At 38.2% G+C, this 24,555-nt stretch overlaps 1 protein-coding gene across 7 annotated transcripts in view; it reads right to left on the bottom strand.

Moving 5' to 3' along the window:
• Positions 1–7,461: 7,461 nt before the first annotated feature.
• LOC146855301 (synaptotagmin-1) overlaps positions 7,462–24,555 on the bottom strand; it is a 4,118,085-nt gene continuing 4,100,991 nt past the window's right edge. For all 7 annotated transcript variants that reach the window (XM_085652999.1, XM_085652997.1, XM_085653000.1 and 4 more), the window contains one exon: positions 7,462–10,574. In XM_085652999.1, the coding sequence (XP_085509125.1) occupies positions 10,368–10,574 (207 nt within the window). In that variant the 3' untranslated portion in view covers positions 7,462–10,367. The remainder of the gene's footprint in view (positions 10,575–24,555) is intronic.

The following is a 24,555-nucleotide window of genomic DNA, read 5'->3' on the forward strand; positions in this document are numbered from 1 at the left end:
ATCCCGCTTCTGCAGTATGATGATGTATGTATTCACTTCCTAATCCCTTCACTACCTTGAATAATATCAAATGTAGCTAATAATACTTTTGTAAACTGAATCAAATATGCGGTTACATTGTTTTTACAGAAATGGATGACTCCAAGGTAAAAACCTAACATTAGTTCAATAGAATAGGGCATGACACATTACCAGTTTTGAAGAAATGTTCAAGGTCATACAAACCTAGATGGTGGCACATCAACAACAATCAAATTCATTGAAGAATTCAACTGTTCCCCAAAAAGGAATATCCAGAGATGACTGTAGCACAATTCAGTCTTCAAAGTGAATGAGATACAAGCAGATCAAAAATGGCCACTAGGAAGCTAGGTTCTCTAGGATAAGGTCCTTGAGATACTAAAAAGTAAAAGATGATAGTCACATTATATATCACGTTTGTTCTCCTTTGGAATGTTACTATCTCCATCCAGACAACATCTTGGTTTGGGAGGATACACCAGCTGCTCACAATTTTGACTTTTATCCTAAAAGTATAGAATGTTACTTAAATCTGCATTTGATATTAAATACATGAAATAAATCTTCAAGATATAAATGTTTTAAGTGACTAAATGTAAGGGACCATAAATGTACCTAATATCTCCTACTCTGACCACAAGTAATGCATACTGTGCTGATGTTCCTGACATAGATATACAGTATGTAGAAGCTTCGCCATTTGAATACATTAAAGGACCTTGTAGAAGGATGCTTCACCGTCCTTAGAATAGCAAAACAATAATCAGGCAAATTCCATTTTACAGGATGATAGGAGCCAGGTAGTCAAGCTGGGAGATGGAAGGTTGGGGTGAAACATCGTGCCTGACAACCTGTAAAGAATATCTGACCTATTCTGGAGTCTCTTGTGAGGTAGAATGGATGTTTAAAGAATGTTCAGATACCAACACTGATGTGGGAAGTCTGGTCAATGAGAATCATTTTGGCAATGCCAAATTTGAATTTGTTGATGACTCTGCGAAGAAGCAGTATTGGAGGAAATGCATAGAGCAATCCTCTCAACAAAGCTATCATAAAGGAATTCCCCATGGCCATGGTTCTGGAAACCTGATTGCCTAAACGGGACATATTGTATTTTTGTCTCTTGCAAACAACCATATTTTTTGCTGCCCCTAGCCGGAGAATTCATCTGTCGAAACGTCATCATTTAGCAGCCAGCCATGCATCTCCAACAAACGATGACTCAGCTCATCTGCTTTTGCATTTTGTAGCCCTGGGAGATGCATTGCAGTACGTTAAGGGATATTCCCCCCACAATCAACCAGTATCAAATCCTCTGAGCCTCCTAGAGAGGACTGTGGGCTTTGTAACCCCTTGTTTATTTAGATATAACATAGTTGATATGTTGTCAGTCTAAAGAAGATAGGGGCCTGATTTGATCACTGGCAGAAATGTTTTAGAACAAGATAATTCACTCTCAGCTCCAATGAAATCATATCCTTTTTTCATGACACCAACACACTACTTGCTCAGTCAGTGTGTCTGTATGAGCAGCCCCATCCCTCTAAAGCTGTTTTAATGATGTTTCAGAGATCTTCTTACCAAAGGCATCTCATCTTCTTTTCTCCACCTCAGACATATTCAGCAATATTGCTCCTAATACATTGATTTTTTTCCCACCACAACTAAGGCATCAGCCGACATCAATTCCATCAGAAATTTTGGACATGAAGCCATAGCATCGAGCTTCTTTTCCAGCCACCCCTTGACTGCATGGAGTACAAATGGATTTGTGATGGAACTAGTGGAATAATAGGATGAGCTTGTCACTTTGTCTGGATCATCTCAAAGATAATAGAGTATTGACTTCTGGAGTTGAACTTTGTAAATGGAACTTCTTTGGCACCATGTTAGAAAGGTTGAGGAAGGTGACAAGATCATCCATTTGAGAAATCTTTGAGGGCAGCGAAGCTTGTGAAAACTCTCTGCTACCAAACAAGATGATGAAGGACTTAAATAAGGAGGAGTTCTGCACTAGTGACTTCTCCTTGAACTGTCTGACACAAACCTATTTCTGTGTTGGAAGACATACTCTGTTTCTTCCTCCCTGGAATGCCCAGATGTTATTCTTTCTTTTGAGTCTTAGTGACGATCCTCTCTAAGTATGTATGTATGCAGTATTTCCATGGTGTGAACCTAGCCAAAAGGCAGCACATTGCTATACAGGGTCAAAGACAAACATAAACTCATTGAGTGATATGATAAGTATCGAGTTTGTGGTCAGTTAATGACTTACTTGGAATGGAATTATTCCTTGTCCTTCGCCCTCCTAGTTCTTCATCATTCATAATCTGAATCTGAAACCGATGCACCGGTGGTCCAAAGAACTCCAAAGTCATAATCATGCCCTACCTTTTGGTGTGTCATCGGCTGAAGATTTTGTTTTTCAAGACGTCATTCGGCATATCATACAGCATGTCATGAATGTTTTCAATTATAGTGATAACATATTAGTTTTTGGAGCGACACAAAAGAGCACAATAAGGCTCTCACACAAGTATGTTGTTTACTTGCGGATGCAGGTTTGACTTTGAATGCAGATAAATGTGAATTCCACAAGACAAAGTTAAAATTCTTTGGCCATATCTTTTCTGATGGAGGTATGACACCTGATCCTGCCAAAGTACAAGCGCAGTCAAATGCTGATTCCCCACAAGATGTTTAAATGGTGCATTCATTTCTTGGCATGGGCAGCTACTGTTGCTGATATATACAAAACGTTGCCACTGCAAGTGCTCCATTGTCAAAGGTGACGAAGAAGAATGTTTCATTTCATTGGTCACATGACTGTGAGAAAGGTTTGTAAAAAAATCAAAAAAGCCATTGAGAATGCAACTGAATTGGCATTTTTCAATCCAGAGCTTCAAACAGAGGTTGTTGTCGACACTAGCCCGGTCGGTATAGGCGCCATCCTTGCACAGCACAGCAGGCACCCAAATGATCAAAGGCATATTGTGGCATATGCAAGCATGAGTTTGTCCCAAACAGAACATAAATAAAAATTATAAAAATGTCAAAAATGAACTGTCCAAAACTCAGAGCTGAGAATCCTGATTCTGGAGAGTTTGAGGCCCACAAAGGACAATGTGGAATCGTTGACACAAAATGAACTCTCTGAGACCGAGTCTGGTTTCTGTATCTTGATGAGCGGGTTGAGAAGGAACTAAAGGTCTGTCATCTGTTCAATTGTCTTTCTACTAAAGTTACACAACACACCTTCAACTTGTCAGAACTCCCATAGCATGCCTGGTAAAGAGTAGCCATTCACATTTTCCTTTTTCAAGTCCACTTGACAGGGGACATCACCTAAGGGTGATTGTGAATGAATACTCATGATTTCCCTTAATTGAGGATTTTCATCTACCACTCAAGATCGAGTAAATGAATAACTAGATGGCAACTTTGTGACATGGGGTGTTCCAGTCATATTGAAATCTGACAATGGCCCACCATTTAACAGTCATGTATTTAAAGTTTTCTTGGAGCATCTGAGTACAAGGCACCAGGAGAGGTCACCTCTGCGGCCGCAGGCCAACAGACTAGTTGAGCATTTTATGAGTACGCTATAGAAAGCTTTGCAGCGTGCTACTCTTGAAAAGCTTGACTGAAAGACTGTGTTAAATTTTACCTTGAGAGCATATTTTTCAAAACCTCACTCGACCATAGGTAAAAGTTCTGTGAAATTGATATTCGGGAGAGCAATGACAACCAAGATTCCTCAGTGGATCAATCAGAGAGAGAAAAACAAGAATGCAATTATTAGGAATGACTTGTTTATGAAACAAAAGATGAAAGCGTATACTGACAAGAGATGACATGCAAAGAATATCGTCTTTAGGAGAGGAACTTGCATGCTCCTACGCCAGATGCGGAAAAGAAAATCTGGTGTTCCATTTAATGCAGAACTTTTTCGAGTGGTGTCCACAAAGGGACACATGGTGAAAGCCCAGTGCCCTGGGAAGTCTACTGCCAGAGACTCTTCTCAGTTTCTGCATTTAACTTGTTCACCAGATCCACATGTTGTCAGAAAGACTCGGTCTGATGCACCAATGACTGTCGCTGTCGCCTTTCCACTATAAACTCAGATCCTGGACATTGATGGTTACAACTCCCAGTTTCCTAGTTACAAGATTGGGTTGAACAATTGAGGCACCAAAAATATTGATTAAAGAAATGTAAGTGTGCATATGTATATATTTAGTAAAAACTGTAATTTTTCATTTAATAGAGGGGGGATGTAGTGTCTTGCGAGTTAACAATGACGGATCAATTTTGGATCTTGATAGACTCCGAAGAGCTATGACATAGGTGTTAGAGTGGAATTCAATGAAGGCTGGTTTAAATTGTTGGGTTCGTAGTTGCATGCAGAAGAATAAAGACGTGTAATACTAAACTACGTGTGTGGCGTAGTCTTTGCGAGTACCCAGGCTGGGTAAGACCCTAGAGCGTTTACTGTACAGGTGTCATATGGATCTTCTATTTTCTGTGCATATGCTAGACATTGGAGAGTGTTTTCTGGCTGGTGTTGAAGAAGGGATTTGATCCTATCTCAGTAAGTCTCTTTCTAGTTATGCAATTCCTGCAGGATGGTTCTAGCCTGGGTTTGAATTTTTCAACATTGAGGTTTCAAGGGGCAGCTATTCGGGCCTTTCAGGGTTCTTGGTGAAATTGTAAGGATGAGGAGAGACTTATGGCCAGAGTTTTTCAGGATTTTTTGAATCACTTTCCTAGGTCTTCACATCATTTTCCAAACTGAAATCTTTAGTTGGTGTTGGTGATAGATGCATTAGCTGTCTTACCTTTTGAGCTGCTTGATCAGGTGGATTTGAACATGCTAACCTTCAAGACATGTTTTTTGGTGGCAATAATATCTGCTAGATGACTAGGGGACTGGGTGCTTTGTCTTTAAAATAGCCATTCTGTAAACTTTTCCAGGATATGATAGTTTTGATCCCAGTTCCTTCTTTTACTCTCATAAATTAATACCTCTTTTGATTCTCAGTAGGATGTGGTTCTTCCAGCATTTTGTCCTTCTCCATCCTCAGAGGAGGATTGCAGGTGGATTGCCTAGCTGTTAGGAGGTCTCTTTTTGTGTATTTGCAAAAGGTAGGAAACTTTCAGAAGGGGGATCTTTGTTTGTTAATTTTGGGCTGGCAAGGGGAAAAGCTAGCTACATGTACTTTGAGCACACGGATACGTCCTTTAATGTTGCTGGCGTATGAGGTTTAAGGTGAAATTCCTCCCTGTAGAATTCAGAGAAAGTTTGCGCAAAGCATGGCTACTGCGATTGCTGAATTATAGTCTGCTTTAATTCAGGAGATTTGTAGGGCAGATACATTGGCTATTCCTTTCACCTTTGTTAGAAATTATAGGATTGCTGAGTTGGACCGACTTGATAATGTTTTATATTGCAACGTTCTGTCCTCTATGAAATTAATGGAGCAGTTCTGTGTTGTTGTGATACAATACATTGGATTTCTGTCATTTTGCCACTCAGTTGTCCATCTATTTGCTAGCAATGTCTCATATTTTTTGAAGGAAGGCAAGGGAGTGACGCAGAGGTAATGTTTCTATTACTTACCGGTAATGTCATTACTCCTAGTCCTTCTCCTTCAGATTCCCTCCCGCCCTGCAGATAAGGAGCAACTGAGCTTTTTCTCATTAGGCTTGTTTGAGTACAGGAGGTAGGTGGAGAGGGAGAGACTTTTATTTTCAGGATAATGCATTGTGATATAGTTTTCTTTAAAGGCATTTTCTTTGAATTCTTTCACTAGTTAGAGCAGCTTTTGTGTGGTCCTGATCGATACAAGGATGCTGTTCAAAATCCTGGGAATGGAAAATGCCTACTGTCTTGTTTTTTAAATTGTTCTACTTCTTAGTCTACAATCTGATGGTATCACAGATGTGGCTATGCCAAGAGCCACCAGAGATGGAGATCTTATCCAGAAGTTAAGCTGGGGTGCTGATTGTGATGTCCTGTCATCCTGCTGATGCAGTACAAGAACATTCTCAAGTACTTCAGAGGAAGCCAATGAGGAGGCTGGACTCTCTGCAGAGAACTTGGTGCTGCAGGAGAGTGTAGTTGATCATCAGCTGCCCTACAAGACTGGCACCACCACAGGAGGGGACTCTGGCGGAGAAGCCGATAAGGAACCAGCTCTCTTCCTGGGCTTCTGGATGGATGACATAACAACTGTAGCCAAAATCTAAGAAAACGTGAAAGAAGCAGACCCTTCCAATGTGGCAATATACCTTGATGCCGACAGGAACATTAACGCCGACCCAAAAATCTCTGTACCCGTTGACATTGGTTTGTGTCTCAACACCAAATGTCTTGACTTCGATCTTCTTCTCTTCGATATTGAACTTCTATTCCTTGACATTGATTACACCAACATTCACAGCCTTGAAGTTGACAGGAGCTGGAGTGCAGTGACAATGAGTCTTTATTCACTCACCTTCAGAAGTTTCAGAAGTGGCCTTCTGGGAAGTAGAGAGAGAGGAATGATATCCTTGCCTCACTATAGCTGAAGTGGATATGAATGGTGACTCTCTGAACCCAATTTCTAACTTAATTACTGAGGTGAACCCCTCCCTATCTTTGAGCTCCATATAGGACAATTTCTGAAAATGTTCACAGTCCTTGATAGATTGCAGTGAGCCTCAGGATGACACACCACACATACATACTGGTAGTCAATCCTTAATATCTCCATCCTCCGAGCTGGGCAATTATCAAAGAGCAGTTGCATATTTTTCAGAAAGAACAGAGATGCCAAAGAATGCCAATAAGAATCAGGAGAACCAGATGTTTTTTCTCAAAAAAAGATGCAAAAATACAGACAAAATCCAAAGTTATCAAATTATGACAACCCCCAACCAAAAGAAATAAATGGTGTAAATAGCCAAAAATGATTTACAATAAAGCAAAACAAATTGCCTATCAGCCTGCTAGACATAAAGGAATAGTGCATGCTTTTAAGGTTTTACACACAGGTCCTAAAGGGGCAATATTGTTTTGTATACTAGGTGCTTTGTTTTTATTGGTGCACCATTTCCAGTTTTTTACACTGTAGCAGTGTTGTATTTATGTGGTGTTTCTCATGCAAATGTAATACTATGTTTCCATTTTGGCTGATTGAAAACAAACAGTAAATGTTGCTGTTGAGCATGGAAAATGTACTCTTTGATCATTATTGCTTAGAAGCATTGTCATTTGTCTATAAAAGTTGTGTTCTGCGATCTTGCACCTGTGGAGATAGTCTACCTTTATAAATATCAGAGGGAATCCAATGGTGGAGAATCACCCAATAGTTGAGCAGATCTACCATTTGAACCAGATAATGAGATGGACAAAATGTTAGACCTTAACCTAAAAATAACTGAGACACAGAGACATCAACAGGAAATAAAACATTTTTATTGAATATTTGTGTAATATGTCAATTTATTTAACAACAATCATAAAACCCTACTGTGGAATTTACTACACATAGTGAAACAAAATGTTAATCACTTCATCAGAAATGAATGTTCACACAGCTAACTTTGTCGGCTCGCGGGCCACGAGCAATATGGCAGGAGAAATCACCCAAACATTTTTACAAGATACAGAGAAAACCCATACATAGAAACACTCAAGCAGGCAGTAAGTATACACAAAGGCAACTAGGATTTCTACAGCATCAGATTCGAATACTTCACACAGCTTTGTCAGAAAGGTACGTGTGGCTTCTTTGAGAATGAAATGTTTTTTTGGCCACAGAGTAGGCTTGGTGGGCGCAGACCATGTTCCACTGGCTTCTACTTCTGTGGAGACATTCAGTCTGGTAGTGTACCAGGGATTGTAATTTACTAGGACTGGTGTTTGTGAATACCAAGTACGCCCAGACTGGATAGTTGGAATTTTATTTTGATACATCTGGTGTTTTTCTCGATGGTCTGGGGCCTTGAAAATCTTTAGTGAAGGCTTACCTCAAAACTAAATTCAAAGTGATGTATTTTAGCATTTGGTACTTAGTAGATCCCTTTTCCATTTTTGGGGATATTTGACAAGGACACATAGTAGTACTTTTTGCATCAACCTATATCCTTAACACAGCTGATTATGCTGAAGATATACCATGGTGCAAGTGACGACACAAAAGTGCTTTCACTCTAGCTGAAGATTTTATGGGGCAGAAGAACAGAAAAAATGCAAGAAACAGTTATTTTTAAAGTCTAGAAATTATTACGGAGTAACCAACGATCCTGACAAAATTATCAAATTAGTGCCTGTCACCTCTTAGATGCCATAGTGGAACATAAAAATATGTCTGCCACTATCCAAATGATTTTTGATGATGATGTTCCATACGAAATTGTATTTCTAAAGTTATAAAATGGTAAAATAAAATACAAAGCCTAAACACCAACGTTCCCAGCCCTAGTTACCCAATTTTTTGTGCTGTTTTTCCGTGCAGTTGAAAAGTCTTTACTTCAAAGTATTTGAACCTCCCTCATTCACAGTCATTAAAATGCAAGTCTCTGAAGGGGGAGGCTTCAGATGAGCAATGAGGCTCCACCAGATGCACAAAGAGGAAGGAAAGACTGTGTTTTAAAAGGATATTTTTGTCCATGAACAAATATTGCACAGTGCTCGACAAAACGCTGTGTGGTCAACCCACCCTAACTTACCCCCATGCTCTAACATAGCTCCCCAGTTCTGAATTGGTCCATCATTCTAATAGAACTGCTTGTGCTATGCTCCTCCTCGGCAGTGCGGTAGAAGGGAATGGTAGTAGTATACAATATCGCTACAGAATAAATTGATTGCTATCCACTGAGAAAACTACGTCTCTAAGCACACACGGCAGTCACAGTGATACACAGAGTCGTCCTTTCAGACGCTTATGGAATGACTAATAGCTTTTATCTAATAGTGCCATTTACTACAACATAACATTGAAACATTTAAAATCTCCTCCTGGATTGAGCATCTAGTGTACACAAGAGGGTGCTCCAGTTTGACAGAACGTGTTCTTTGTTTTTGACCCTTTTTGTAGGTTAAAGGACAAATTAGAACTCATGAGATACACATAGAATATAAAAAGGTCACTAGCTGTTTTGGCTTCCTTGAAGTGCATTAAGTATTATGGCTAAATAAGTTTCTTTTCTGGTGTAGTTACAATACGTCCCCTTTTGCCATGAACAACTAGTTTGTGTAATAAGTGCACACAGTCCTTTGAAACTTAATTGCGGTAACAAAACATTTGTTTGCAACAAGCTCAATGCAAAGTCACAAAAAATATAGAACATGAAATCACAAATTGACATTTAATAGGCGCACATTCTGTCGAAAAAGGATGCCCACAAAATCTACACTTTGATGGGCAGTTATAGCTTTTCACAAGTGCAGAATAAATAAGGGAGGAAAAAAATCTACTTTTGCTTTCCTCCTCTACCTGACTTCTTCCTTGACACCTGCAAAAGTTTATTTATAATCTAAGCAAGATGGCGCCATTGTTTCTCTCTTTGCCTTTGTTGGCGGTCATCAGCCCTGGCTGTGTTACTCAGGTGCTATCTCACATTCAAATGTGGAGCCACAAAATTCCCTTTTTTAAATATATACAGAAACACAATATACTGATTTGTGGCTACATTACATTGACGTGCTTTGTGGTGCTCCTCAGATCATGTTAGTTTGCCTTCAATAAGAGCCATACACCACTGGCGTTTGTTCCCCCTACAAAAAAGGGAGCAACACAAGCCTAACTGGCCATTTCAATGGTCCCAGTAAAAACATAGATTTAAATTGTTCTTTAACATATCAGTGCAGCTCTACTAGTGTCGTACAAGTTGGAATTTTTCCTGGAATGCAGACGAACACAATATTTATCCTGTAATATTATAACAAGTCTCCTATATCTCGGTCAATTTACATAGTTTAAAATAGAACATCTTATTAAAAACACCTAGGTATGCACAGATTAGGAAACGCTTACAACATACAAATACACATACTGAAAATAAATTATCAGCTTACTGGTATGTACAAAGGAGTGATACAATAAATAATTCCAGTCATGCTCTATCTACACATCATATTGCTTAAACGAAGATTTGGATGGCAGGACCATGAGGAAGTAACTTAGTCGAGAGGGCTCTTTACTGTTGACTAGTTTTGCTAAATTAAGTTAGGATTTTAAGTATCATTGATCTGTCTGAGAGATACAGGAGTAATAAAAATGAAAGGACCGATTTCACTGAGGTATTTACATATATTGGCTAAAGAGTACTATGTGGACAGATGAAAAAGGCTTCTTTCCTTATTTCTTGACACTAAGCATCCCGTCTACCTCCTCCTCCGTCTGTAAGGTATGCCACTGGGCAATGGGTCGCCTTGGGTTGGCCAGCATGTCTGACCAGTGCCGCAGCTCTGCGCCAGTACTATTGTAGCCCACAAACACTTTGCCAATGGCGTCGTTCTTTCCAATCTTGTCATAGTCTAAAACAGTCACAACAACTTGCACTTTCTGAAAGAAGACAAGATAGGGAGAAGTCAGTAACAGAATAAAATTAGCTATATGTAAGTTCACATTTATACAGCAGTTTTTTTATTTTTAAAATATTAGCTTTTTAATTTAGTTTATAGAGAGGAACAAACCACTTCCATAAATTGGTAAGAGTCAGATTCAATGCATTAAAAAAAATATTTTTTTTTCTACAAGCCTTAATATTACATTTTCTATAGTTCCTTTGGTTAAGACTTCATCAGATTCATCAATATAATCAGCAAAATGCACATTGCTATTACAAGTGACCTGTGCCATTTATCACACGATGTGCTCCATTGTTGTCCCCCTCCAGCCTCTTTCCCCCTCAAATCTTGTGTGTTTGGGCAGAGAAAGTGTGTGCATAAGTCGTTTTAACATTGAGGAAGAGATTTTCTTAACCAGATGGCACCAGATCAAAATGGAAAGATACGTGAACATACACAAAACCAATTTCTGTTGTGATAATTGCCCTACCCATTTCTTTTGGCTTCATTCATATGAGACCAAGTGACAGCGGAGCACTGTAAAAATCCAATACACCTAACAGTGACTCTCACATTGTACTGAAGGCATCTACTCTGTTACTTTTGTAAGTTTATCTGTTATTAAAGACAGCCGCTCCATTACATGTGGCCCTTCTCATAAATTGAGGGCACCATTTTAGTTTCATGTTTCAAGTGAGAACAGGTCTATCAGGTCCATCCCTGATGTCTGGCTTTCTTAAAAGGTAACATTTTGTATGAATATAGGTATGTGGTATTTTCATAGCCCAAGCTTAACTGAAAGGCAGGGGATCATTCTACATGGTGAAGGTCAATGCTTACATTCAATGAATGACTGGAGCTGGGAATACCTATTAATTAAAAGACGCAGGGCTATATTTCTCTCAGTACCCTAAAAATATATTTAAACAAAGTGGGAACCACTTCCACACAATTTAAACCCATTCCCAAAAAATGAGATCCACTCTGTCATGATACATCACACAAAGGCTGCATTCAGATGGGTCACCTTTTTAATACCTCAAGGAATATTAGACATTTTGATATTTATTTCAACTTCCTTTCCCACGAAATGTTCAGACTGTTGTGTATGTTCTATTTGAATATCCTAGCTTACCTTATTGTGAGTTTAGATTAGTGAACCTAAGTAGAAATATTGTTATTTGACAACAAAATGAGTTTCTATGTTACAGCGCTCTCCCTATCTGTTTAGAATACCTTAGGGTGCTGAGAAGGTCTCTCTTGTTGTCTGTCCACAGTGGCCTTTCTGTTCATACTTAGAAGAAAACTAGATTTTAAAAAATGCAATAGATCGATAGCTTTAACCCGGTCACAGATCTAGTTCAGCAAGGCTAAGTTAAGAATCCTGTCTCGCCACAAAATGCTGTCCAGCTTTTTCTTTAGTATTTATTACAGTAATAACCTGGGGTGTGAGAAAAAAGGAGAAGTACCTTATTGCTACCAAATTGAACAGTACTATCTACCTCAACAGCAAAATTAAAAGGTTTCTCCCACAGCTGACTGTATGTCTCTGTTTTGCATGACGGTGAATTCATCTTTGTTGAAAGTTTGCCTACTTACCCCAGATTAAATTTCAGGCCCAAATATGGATGTATGACGTAACAACGCGAGTCATTACAACGCGTGCAGTTACATCGCAATCATTACAACGACTGCGATGTTACTACGCTATGCCATTACAACGCAAGTCTTTACATCGACTTGCGCTAGATGGCATGCTAACATTAGAAAAGCGTAATTTACTATTCCAACTCCAGTCCACTTAACAGTAGAGAAGGTGTTGGGATAGTAAACTACACTGTTTGTAATGTTAGCACGCCATCTAGCGCAAGTCGATGTAAAGACTTGCGTTGTAATGGCATCGTGTGGTTACATCGCGTTAGTTGTAACGACCGCGATGTAACAGCATCGCGGTGTACTGACTGCGATGTTAACGATGTTTCCCCCAAAATATATATCTGTTAAACAAATTCCTTGGAGTATCAAGGGGTGGTGATGAATGGGATGAGGTTAGAAAGCCTGGGATTCATTGGCAAACTTGCTCACTCAGTGCTTATATATGTGTTTTTCTACATTTAACTTGATATTCGGCCAATAGCCAAATAGAACAATTTAAGCACTTTTATCTAGGGTAGATCTTAGCACTGGTACTGTAAAATGTAACCTGCATACAACTACAATCTAATCACACTGTACTAATGACAGCAGCAAAGGTTTCGTGGATACTGTAAACAACAAAGCGCAACCTAGTCTTTATTCCAAGTCATATTGGAAGCATTCCAAAGAGTTAGTATGGACAGAACTCATTAAGCTTCCCACAATGCAATTATTTTCATTAGTGGCAATCACACATGTGTTAAGACCTCAATCAAATGTAAACATTCTACCCAGTAGTATACATTATTAGCAATCAGGGTTTAAAGGCTTTTCCTTTTTCCCCTAGAGGCCCATATTTCTGGTAAAAATCTCCTCATGTAACCTGCCACCACCATGATTGCAAAAAAGGCACTACTAGTCTGGACACATGATTATACTTCGTGCTTTTAAACAACAGATTGTGGAGAGAGATCCTGCATAGATGCAGATTGATCCTTACCTGATATGTTGATCAATTGTATCACTAAATGTGCCATTAATTGAAAAATGGTCCGCTATCTATTCTAGCAAACCAAAACTTAAAAAAAGAAATTCAAATTGAGGCTTTGCAAGAAAATCTTATGAGCCACACAACCTCTCAAAAGTACTGTAAATCTTAATTTATTGTGAAAGCGTATATGCACATTTTCCCACAAAAAATCTTAAGATCATAGATCATCTTCAAATCACCTATCTTCCTGCAGATAAAAAGGATCTGTGATCACAGATTTCAGTCATGGGGTTCGTTTGAGTTTTAAGGTTTGAGTCAAAGTCTTGTAATACATTCTGATAACATTTCCCCATGAGTTCTTTCAGATGTTGTAATGCAATTGATCTTTGTCTTTCTTATATTCATAATCATGCTGCTTATGTAAGTCACCTAAACTGGTCTACCAACCTTACTATTTGTTAAAGTACATGATTAAAGTGTTAGCTAATGGCAACTCTTTATACATAATGAGAAACCAGTATAAACAAGCATGTGATGATAATGCATAATTGAATAATATTTTAATTTCAATGTTAAATTATAAAACATATTTGGAAGCCCGAACCTAGAAGTCACACTCCCCTGAATATATGCATGGATTGGCAGCAATGATTAATTTAACATTAAAGACTTGTGCTTAGCCGATTAGTGCATGTACCTATTTCAACTATTATATATTCTTCTCATCCTATTTAGACAATTATATATTCTGGGTAAACAATTTAAATTCTTATAAGCATTCTCATAGTTGAAAAGGCTTAAACAATAATTAGTAATTTAGTAACTTGCACCTCAGCAAGCATACAGAGCGGAATGGTTAAAGCTACCCAATTTCATTCTATCCGAATCATTGCAGACCCAATAGATATGTTTGGTTTGCTTCAGCTTCACAATCCAGATGTGCTTGCCATCACTGAAATACCATTATAAGAGTATATTGGTCCAAATATGGCTCTGATAATGATACCTGATTATTCTTAAAATAGTAAAAGGGTTCTGGAAGTGGAGTTACCATCATTTGAAAAAATTCCTTGCATTATTGACCATTGCCATCTTTTAAATCACTTATAGTGTGAGCTTCTAGGATTTCTTATCAGAAACATACTTAGCAAAGGTTCCTGATCCATTGAAGAATGCTTTGAAGAACATCAATAAGATATAGAATTTTAGTTAACAAAAGGATCAGTGATTTCAATTTCTGCAAAGCTTAGAAAAGGGCAGACACAACACATTAATTGCTGACCCAGCCAGAAGCATTAATTTGCTGCCAATTGATAGCTTGACTGGGGCATATAAGGGGGCATTTACTTAATTGGCCATTGATTAATGACACAGTAATAGGAAATGTAATTTTAACTAGATATAACTGGTTAGGCCAATTATTCACCGGATGTGATAAACTACATCTCAATAAGTTCTTTATTTTAAAGTACAACAGACAATTTGAATGATGTGACTTTAAGATATTAACAAACATATTTGTTCCTTACTTCTTTCAAATATAATTAACTTAGCCAATGATAACAAAGGTTTCATTGTGTCATCCTATCATCCTATCAAAAGCTATTAAGTGGAGTAAAGACAACTGTGTGTTTCCTCTTCTATTGAAAATAATTGAATCTAAGTTTCAGAGAAAGTAGAAAACATAGAACTGAATGATGAATATAAGATACTATAAAATATAATTATAGAAACAGGAAATAAATATTAATTAACAAGCAATCAGAAGCTAGCTCCTCCTCTAAAGTACTCCTTGAAATTTAAAATTAAGTTGAAAATGTAATGAAGTGTTAATTGGAGACTGAAGAGCCAGCCAAAAACATAACATTATGTCACATTATTCTTTCACTAAGATAAATACAATTAAGGATACAATCTCCATTAATTAAAAACTGAATAAAATACTAATTGAGATGGGCAGACTATTAGGCATGTAATAGAACTCATTGAGAAGTGCTTTTAAACTTCAAACAGATAGCTGTTGAGGAAGCAAACCAAAAAACAAACTATAAACCCAACACCAACATTTTGAAAGGGGAATCCCCTGTGTGAAAAATTGGGTTGTAGGGTGCTCAGCGAAATGTTTAGAATATTGCAGAGTTACACTATCCAGATAATAGTTTTTTTGTGTAGCCATGTTCCTTAAGGCTTTCTGGATCAAGCAAGCAAAGCTCATGCAGCCTGCCACGGTTTCCTTTTAAGAATTGTTAGAATGTGTGAAGTGCTGTGTTGTGACATTTAAATTGTATAGTTGAAGGCACTTCTCGAGATTTAGATATTTTTACATTTTTTATAGTTTTAATAGAGAAAGTGTAATGAAATCTAGTGTCCCTTAACAATGTTTTTTAACTCATATGGTTATTTATTGTTTTGTGCAAAATTGTACTTTTATGTATTTATCTATTGTACTGTTTGGTTGTTTACACTTTTATGATCCACTGTGAAATAAAGTGCAGATGATGATGAAAGGGGAATCTTTCCCAGCAGAAATCATATTTGATCATGAAGATAATTTTGACACCAATTTTATTTTAGCATATCACTTCTAAATGCCACATTTATTAAATCATTGTTACCCCAAGATCTAAAACAGCTTGGATTTTTTCTCTTTTCCAGAAAATAATATCTAAGGGACTCATTACGATGGCGGGAGGACCGCCACCGTCAGCCCGTCGGCGGTGGTTCGCCCGCCAATTCTGAGGGCTGATCAGACTGCCACATTACGATGGCGGTCGGATCAGTGGCGGTCAGAAAATCCGACCACCAAGGGCCAGACAGTCGGATAGAATCCAACCACCAAACGGACCGCCTGAATTAGCCAGAATGGTGTGGTGCCTATTAGGCACCGCCGGACAGATAATAATATGCATCCCCGCCAGCCTTTGTGTGCCAGTTCAACTGCCATGAAAAGGCTGGCGGGGATGGACATTGAGGGACCGTAGCAGGTCCACCTTACCCCCTGGCCCATTCCTTTGGGTGCTGGGGGGCATATGTTGCCTGTCACGTAGTACAGGGATATGTAAAACATCCCTTTTTAACATTGAGGCGGGATGTTAGAAATGGGTGATGTGACCGCTACGGTGGTGGTGGCGGTTGCATCCTAATTCCTATTGTGGGACTGCCGCCTTGTTGGCAGGCGGTCCCAAATAGGGGATGATGGCAAACGGTTTGAAGTCCATCTGCCATCGTAATCAGGCCCTACATTTGAAAAAGGCAGGAGGTATTAAACCTTTTGATAAAGCAATGTTGGGCTTCCACTAAGGAAGAGGCATGGGAATTGTCCTGAACGATATTATGGAAAATCTCCTGAGGGAGACTATCAAAGGAGAAGAATCACTTGATGATGCTTGACCTCTCGCCTTCAGTACTGTAGATCAAAACATCTAGCCTGAGAGACTGGAAGAAGCCTCAACATGGAGGTTTTGACTGAGGGGACCTAGCATCTTCATGTCTTCTGCCTTCTCTCATGCTTGAACGTATTCGACACATTGTCCAAGAGCAGGTGTGTGACCGAGGGCTTTACCAAAAAAGCATTCAACCTCATTGGAGTCTTCCTTTGATACAGTCTCCAGAATGGGTATGCCTTGATACTTCTGTAAGTATCAAGGTAGAAACCCACACATTGTATTCAACATTGTGAAGACAACTGCAAAGGGTGCCCAGTTTGAAGTCAATTTCATTTCAAGACCGGAGGCTACTGTCATGCATTAATATTTTAATTGCCACCTTCAGCACCTTTAGAGAACTTTCAAACAATACAACATCAATCTAAAACCAGACCTCTGTAGTCCTAAATAGTCCTTTCACAAAACACTCTTTCTCTTTTAAATGCTGCTCCTGAAAAGATAAATACTATTAATATGATAATTTGCTTAGCTTTTCAAGTTCAGAGTACAATCTGTATGGTTTTTGAATGTATGTTATTTAAGATGCTTCTAATTTATAGAAGCAAAGATTCTGTCGACCTAAATATTTATAGATGTTTACATACAAAGAAAGTTTAATGTGTGTACGTTTCTTTTCAGGGTATGTTTCTTTTACCACTAGATAGTTTGTCAAGGACGTTCAGTTTTGTAAACATTTTATGAAGAGTAAATGTTACTAGCAGTTTAGGGGCCAGCGCAAGGTTGAGCATGCTTTGAGAGGTAGGCGCGTGTCACCTGCTCTTGAAAACTGAAATCAGATCACGAGGCTTGCACACGCCGGTTTTCCTCACTCAGGCACATGGAGTGGTTCAGCAGGAACAACATAGACTGCTGACTGTATGCTCAAGTTGTTTCTATGAGGGAAGTGTGTCTCTGTGAAGACACATGCGCATTTACAGGATTGGTTCACAATGATCGCACAAGATTATGGCTGCCATCTTGAATTGGGCTTAAAGAAATAGGAAATATAGGAAATACCTAAGCGATCTATGTTTATACCATTAAAAGTAATGGATCAAAACACAAAGAGAGGATATTAAGGTTAGAATACAGAGTTGTAAAGATTGTGAAGGTTGATCTTCTTTAATTTATTTATATGGAGTTATATTATAGTTTAGTATTAGATAAGATGTGGTATTTTACAGAGTTTAGTAATATACGCTGTGAGTTTATGGATTTGGAGCAAGGCAATAGGATGGAGATAACTGGGGCTAGAATAAATGAGGAGATTCAAAAATGGATTCAGCAAGAGTTGAGGGTACATGTCAAGGACACTATAGATAACATTTTAATGAGAAGAAAAAAAAAGAATATGAAGTCGTGAGGAATTTTATTCTTTATCAAAGGGGAAGAAAAGAAGAGAGAAAGATGGAAAGAGGCTGAAGAAGACTAAGCATTTGGAAGGTAAATAAAAGAATAAGATATCTTAGGATGGATTTAACTCCATGAAACAGATAGTCGTCCTAAGTGGCACACAAAGGAAGGGTGTCCACAGTGGCACGCAGAGGGTAACTGTACTAAACGACACACAAGATGATGAATTTAATGATTTGGACATAGTTTGATTGACTGATAAAAATAATATGTGTTTGACCTTCAGCAAGATGATGAGTTTGATGCTGAATATGAGGATAATGAGGGTTCATCCTCTAAGGAGGTATTGAAGAATCCTTTTGGAGAAGAAATGTTCTCTCTATATAACATAAGACATCCTTGGAGTGGAAAGTGGTGGCGAATGGAGCACATTGGTTAATTCATTAAAGAATGGTAGAGGAAACCCCTAAATAAAGAGGTGAGAAAGGTGTTAAAGGCAGAGTGATCTAGGCCAGTAATAGATGGAAAGGTGTGTTGTACACCTAATCTGCATCCTGCAATGATCAGTTTTCTATTTAGGTTAGGCAGAGACCCACATAAAGGCCTGGAACGATAACTAAAACAGTGTCAGGAGAAAGTGTTGGATGTCTTAGGCCCAATAGCTAGAATACTTGATATTGCTGAAGAGGCGCATGTAAATGACACAGTAGTGGATCTAGGGTTGCTTTGAGGATGGAGCCAGATGGCGATAATTCTTCTGGGCAATGTTAACGCTGGGTTGATGGTGGAAAGGAGAAAGTCCATTTTAATGAAGATAAGCCCTACGTTGGGTGACATGGCAGATGAAGAACCAAGCAAAGAACCAAGAGGATTAATGTTTGGAGAAGGCTTGGTAAAAAGTTTAGAGAAATATTTTTCAACAGTTACAGCATTAGATAAAGCAAAGGTGAACTTGAGAAAAGATTTCGGTAGTGGTGTTTTTGGTAGCGTGAGTAGACAAGAACTTTCGCCTGTCTGGGGAAGACAAAAATCTCATTACAATATTAATTTCAGAGTATATGGTGTAGGTTTTCAGGCCTCAAAATGTTTCTACCTCAGTAGAGGTAGAAGTGGGCGAACAGAAATAGGAAGACTTTCAAGGAGAGGTCAGAGTTACCACGGATCCCTGGGTGAGTACTGAGGCTATTTCTGTTTTTTCCCAAGAAAAGGTAGGAGGACGATTAAGAAATTATGTGGAAGAATGGGGAAAGGTTACCCAAGATCCATGGGTCTTAAAGACAGTACAAGGTTTTGAGAAAGAGTTTACAGAGCAACCACAACAGTTGAAGGAACAATGGGAGATATATTTGATAGAAGAGCAAAAGTTGGTTGTAGATTCAGAGATAGAGGCTATGTTATAGAAGGATGCAATAAAACTGATAGAAGAAAGTGCTAGAAAGTTTGTGAGCACTCTCTTTTTGTACAAAAAAAGAACAAAGCATGGAGGCGGTAATAAATCTAAGGGAGTTTAACAAGTATTTGATGTACAGACATTTCAAGATGGAGGGACATGTTATTAAAAGACGATAAATTGGTAAAGTAAGATCTGAAGGATCTGTACTTCACTATTCCAGTGGAGAACTGTCAGACATTATTGCAGTTCCAATGGAGAAAGAAATGATATCAGTTTCAGTGCCTTTCTTTTATGTTATCTTCGACCCCATGGTGCTTCCCGAAAGTGATGAGGGTAGTGATGGCTTATTTACTGGAGAGAAGAGTAAGATTGATAGCTGATTTGGATGATATTTTGAATGTCTTAAGATATGGAGGAAGTGAAGAAGGAGTTAAATTTGGTGAAGAATTTGTTGGAGAAATTGGATTTTTTAATAAACAAAGAGAAATCAAATTTTACACCTAAACAAAACATGGAATCTTTGGGTTTCAAGGTAGATACAGTAAAAGTTATGCTACAACTTCCAGAAAAAAAGTGAAAATGATAAGGAAGAAAATCTTACACGTATTAAGGAAGGACATTCTATCATTGAGAGCCTTAGCATGTATGGTATGGTTGTTATCTTCCATTCAAGCAATTTTTCCAGGTCTATAGCATTATCGCATGTTACAGAGACTAAAGAGAGAAGCATTCAAGAAAGGTCTGTGGTTTGGCGACAAAGTAACTCTGAATCAGGAAGAGAAAATGAATAGGTGGTTGCAAAATATGGGAGCATGGAATGGACGGGCAATATTTGGTTGTGTACCAGATTTTGTGTTAGAGAATGATGCCAGCTTGAGAGGCTAGGTAGCTTATTTGTGAGAGAGATAGGTGGCTTATAGATAGGAGAGAAGAGAATGTATATAAACAGTTTAGAATTAACTGCAGGGTTCTATGACTTGAAGACCTTCAGAGAGATTTTTGAAGGTCAACTAGTACTAATGAAGATGGACAATATTTTGGCTGTGGCAAATATCAATCAACTAAGAGGGAGCAGAGCCCGTGGTCTGTTGGATTAAGTGAAATAATTTTTGCATTTTTGTATGGAACACAGGATTATAGTGAAAGCAGAGTACCAGCTCAATTGAATATGATAGGAGATTGGGATTCGAGGAACATTAGGGATTACAGCGATTGGAAACTGAATTGAAGGTATTACAGAAGATTAGAGAGCATTTGGGATCCACTGGCAGGGGGGTCTTTTTGCAAGCAGACTGACTTTCTAGTTAGAGAGGTATTTCAGATCCAGGAGCTTGTGCAGTGGATGCATTTCAGCAGCTTTGAAAGGGGATGACAATTTATGCTTACCCTCCTTTTGCAATGATTCAGAGGGTTCTGTTGAAAGTGAGAACAGAGTAGTGTCAAATAGTGCTGGTGAAGCCGTTTTGGTTGTCTCAGGTATAGCTTTCATCCGTGTTGAATATGGTATGCACAATACCTCTTTTAATTTCAGAATCAAAGGGACTACTGAGGAATGGAAAAAGAGAAGAATATCCCTTAGAGCAGGACAAGGTATTGAACCATTTTGTATGGAAAGTGTCAGGAGATCTGAGTTTCAAGAGACTTTTAAGCAGGGCTGTTGAATTGCTTGAAGAGTCTTAGGAGCCAGGGGCAAAAAGGAGATATAATGGATATAATGGAGTTTGAAGAATATGGTCTAGTTGGTGTATGGCGAGGTGTTTGGATCCTGTGGAGGCTCCTGTAGTGGAAATAGAGAATTTTCTGGTTGAGCAATTTGAGAGAGGACTGACTTATAGAGCTATGAATTATTATAGATCAGCTATTTCAGCTGGACATGTTTACATGTATAGAAGAACAGCAGGGATACATTCTATGGTGTGTAGAGTTTTGAATATTATGAGGCTGAGAAGACGGCCTAGAGCAAGGTATGATGTATTGTGGGATGTGAATTTGATGTAGGCTATATTTTAATCCTGGCCAGTGAAGATATTTTGGCACCTGAAAAACTTTCAGTACAGTTAGCAACTTTACTTTGTTTAATATCTTGCAGAAGGGTTTCAGATGTGAAGGCTTTTTGGAGTTAAATAATAACGTTAATGGGCCAGATGGAGTATATTTTGATTCTGGAAGAAAATAAAAATGATGTCTGACTCAATCTTCTATCCAAGTTTCCCAAAATGTAAACAATTGTGTGTTATAGAATGCATAAATAAATATGATTTCATATGTGAAACCATATGGGGCAGTGAGTAATACTACTATCTCATCATGGGTAAATTGGACGATGGAGCAAGCAGATATTGATGTACAGCAATTCAAAGCACATTCTGTAAGAGGTAAAGCATATTGCAAATGTGATGTTGAAGGTCTTTTCAGCTGCATAATGTGGTAGCCTCCGGTATTGAAATGAAATGGCAATTCTCCAAATTTTATGAACAGAGAATCAAGATTTCATTAAAGGCACAGAGGCTAACATTATCCTACCCGCCACTCCACCCCCTCCCCCGAAAAAGAAGAAAAGTAAAAAAAGGAAGCTACAAAATAAATGTGTAGAATGTATGGGAAGAAGATGGTGGGAGTTTAAGCTTTTGAAGGTATTCAAGTTTTAACATTTTTGAAGTCTACAGGTTAAACTTAAATAAAGTTGAATACATATTGATTTTGTTGTTTATTGCTTTAGAGTCACAATAAGGACAGGTAATAGATGAAAAAGGATATCTGGTCAAGATGAATAGTTTACCACATTTAAAGAGGAAGAATGTTCTGTGAAGGGACTATTTATGGACTATAGAGCTCTGGTTCTATGTCGATGTTGTATTTTACGAATGTTATTTAAAGGTCCTACAGGAGTGGCAATTAAATGATTATTTATTGCACAATGTTAGCCTCTGTGTCTTTAATAAACTTTTTGATTCTCTGTTCATAACATTTGGAGAATCGTCATTCTCTGCAGGTGACTTTAACATTTCTTTACATCTCCGTTGCTTTTCAGAGTATTGAGTTATCCATCAGCTGTCTTAGTGACATTTATCTTTTCCCATAACCTTCTAAACACTTATCAATTGTCCTTCAACGTTGCATCATTATTTCCAATGTTTACTCATTTTACCATAAATCACTTTGGCCTTTTAAGTTCTTTATTTTTATTTTTTAACTCTCTTTTTTTTGGCTGGTTGTCAAACAACACCTTCTCTCACTTTCTCCAAGAAATGCCTTACTGATGAGCCCAACCTATACTTAATCTTGAATTTATTTGAGTGCTGTAGTTTTGCCTTTCTTCATGTTAACAAGCTATAGGTATCAGGCAAACAAAGGCACCAGTAACTGTGTCTTAGAGAAAAGATCTGTTAGCACAGATCAGCCCAATCCACATAGCCTACCACCTCAAAATTATTATGAAACAAACAGGCAAACACCACACTGTCACTAGCCTGGTGAAAGGAAATAAAACGGTCTGAAAGTTATTTTTTGTCTTCCTGATCTTTTTCCTAAGGGGGCAGAATGACATATTATCCTATGATGGAACCAGCAATGCAATTGTAATGTATAAAACAGGTATTACAACAGTGATGATTTGTGTTGATACCTCTAAAAGAGGGATACATCTAAACCACAGTTAAATATTTCATTAAAAAAGCTGGTTGTTGTAAAAACTCGGACTTAAATATGAGTATTTTCTGTCCTTGCCTTTGTTTAGTTTTCTGATTGAACCCTTTCAAATTGTCTGCTACTTATTTGGGATCCTGCCGATATTTGGTACCATCTGCCCTGATCTCATGGTTTAATTGCCGCAGCTGAGACACCATGTGCAAGAGAACCATCTGCTAAAACTTCCTATGCAAAACCCAGCTGTGAGTGAACATTTTATAGTGAACACTTGCGATGGAAGGGCAAACAAATGTCAATCAGATAAAAGTGGCATGAAGTGTGGTGCATTTTACCATATGCCCCATGTCAATGCTACACTAAGTGCCTTGGCTGTCTTGACATCAATTATACACAGTGATTCCTTTTCCCTATTGTCTCAAAGCAGTCTTCAACAAGAAGCGTAATTGACAACTGGCAGTGAATCAAATTGATATTGCGATGCATTTAGAAAATCACAATGTTTTTTCTTTTCCTGGACAAAACAAAAAAGAGGAACCTAAAGTTTGGAATAGAGACTGATGAAAAACAGAATCATCTTAAAGTTTTAATTAGTTTTCAGATTTGTTTTTTGTTAATAGGGTGTACCTCTATTAATATAGTTGACTAAAGCTTTTTGAATAACATTCATACAAAACATTTTGCAGAGAAATATTTTGGCCTAATTTAATATTTTATTTAATTTATCCAAGATAACTGGAATTATGTATCAATCTGGGATTAAATTATGTGGGAAGAAAATGCACATTATGCATCATAATGCAGCTTGTTCTTTGGCAGCATTATTTAACTATGTTGTCATTTTAGCAAACGTTAATTTTGGTTAAGAAAAAGGGTCACCTCTTCAGCTCCAGTTTAACACCTAAATGTGGCAATCATCAACTGAAAGGTGACCAGTTAATCTTTACAGATCTGTCACTAGACTGCAAGAAGTTTGGTGATATTTTTTTCACTTCAGCTGAGAAAGGAATAAAAAGGTGTTTTTTTTCCAAAATATGCAAGCTTTACAGCAGATGGTACAGTACATGGCAGGTGACGTGAATTCATAATTATGTGGAAAATGTTGCAGTCCAAGAATCACATATTTCTGTATCACTGACAATGTTAGTCAGTTTCTCAGAGAAATATGATGGACTGTAGACACTGTGTTAGGTGTAAGCTACAGACAAGAGAGCCTTATGTTTTGCCAATAGTCCACCTTTTTCTAGAGGTAGAGGGAAGTAGTTGTCCGTTACGGGACAATGAAAAGTGTGCAGTTGTAAAGTTGATATTGTTTTTGAGACGAGGTAAGGAGTACTGTGAGATGCCCACTAGGAGGTAGGTCAAAAAGTCAAGTTTACTATTTAGCTACATCCCAAAGTGAGCACCATGTGCCCTAAACATCAACCACATTTCTATAACCAAGCCACACTGCACCACATCCAGATTTAGGTCCTTTGAACTGGCTCCAATGCACTGAACTTCTCTTCCCATCGATCTTAAGTTTGATACCACC

Source organism: Triturus cristatus, chromosome 4_1 (assembly GCF_964204655.1).
Source record: "Triturus cristatus chromosome 4_1, aTriCri1.1, whole genome shotgun sequence".
Taxonomy (NCBI): domain Eukaryota; kingdom Metazoa; phylum Chordata; class Amphibia; order Caudata; family Salamandridae; genus Triturus; species Triturus cristatus.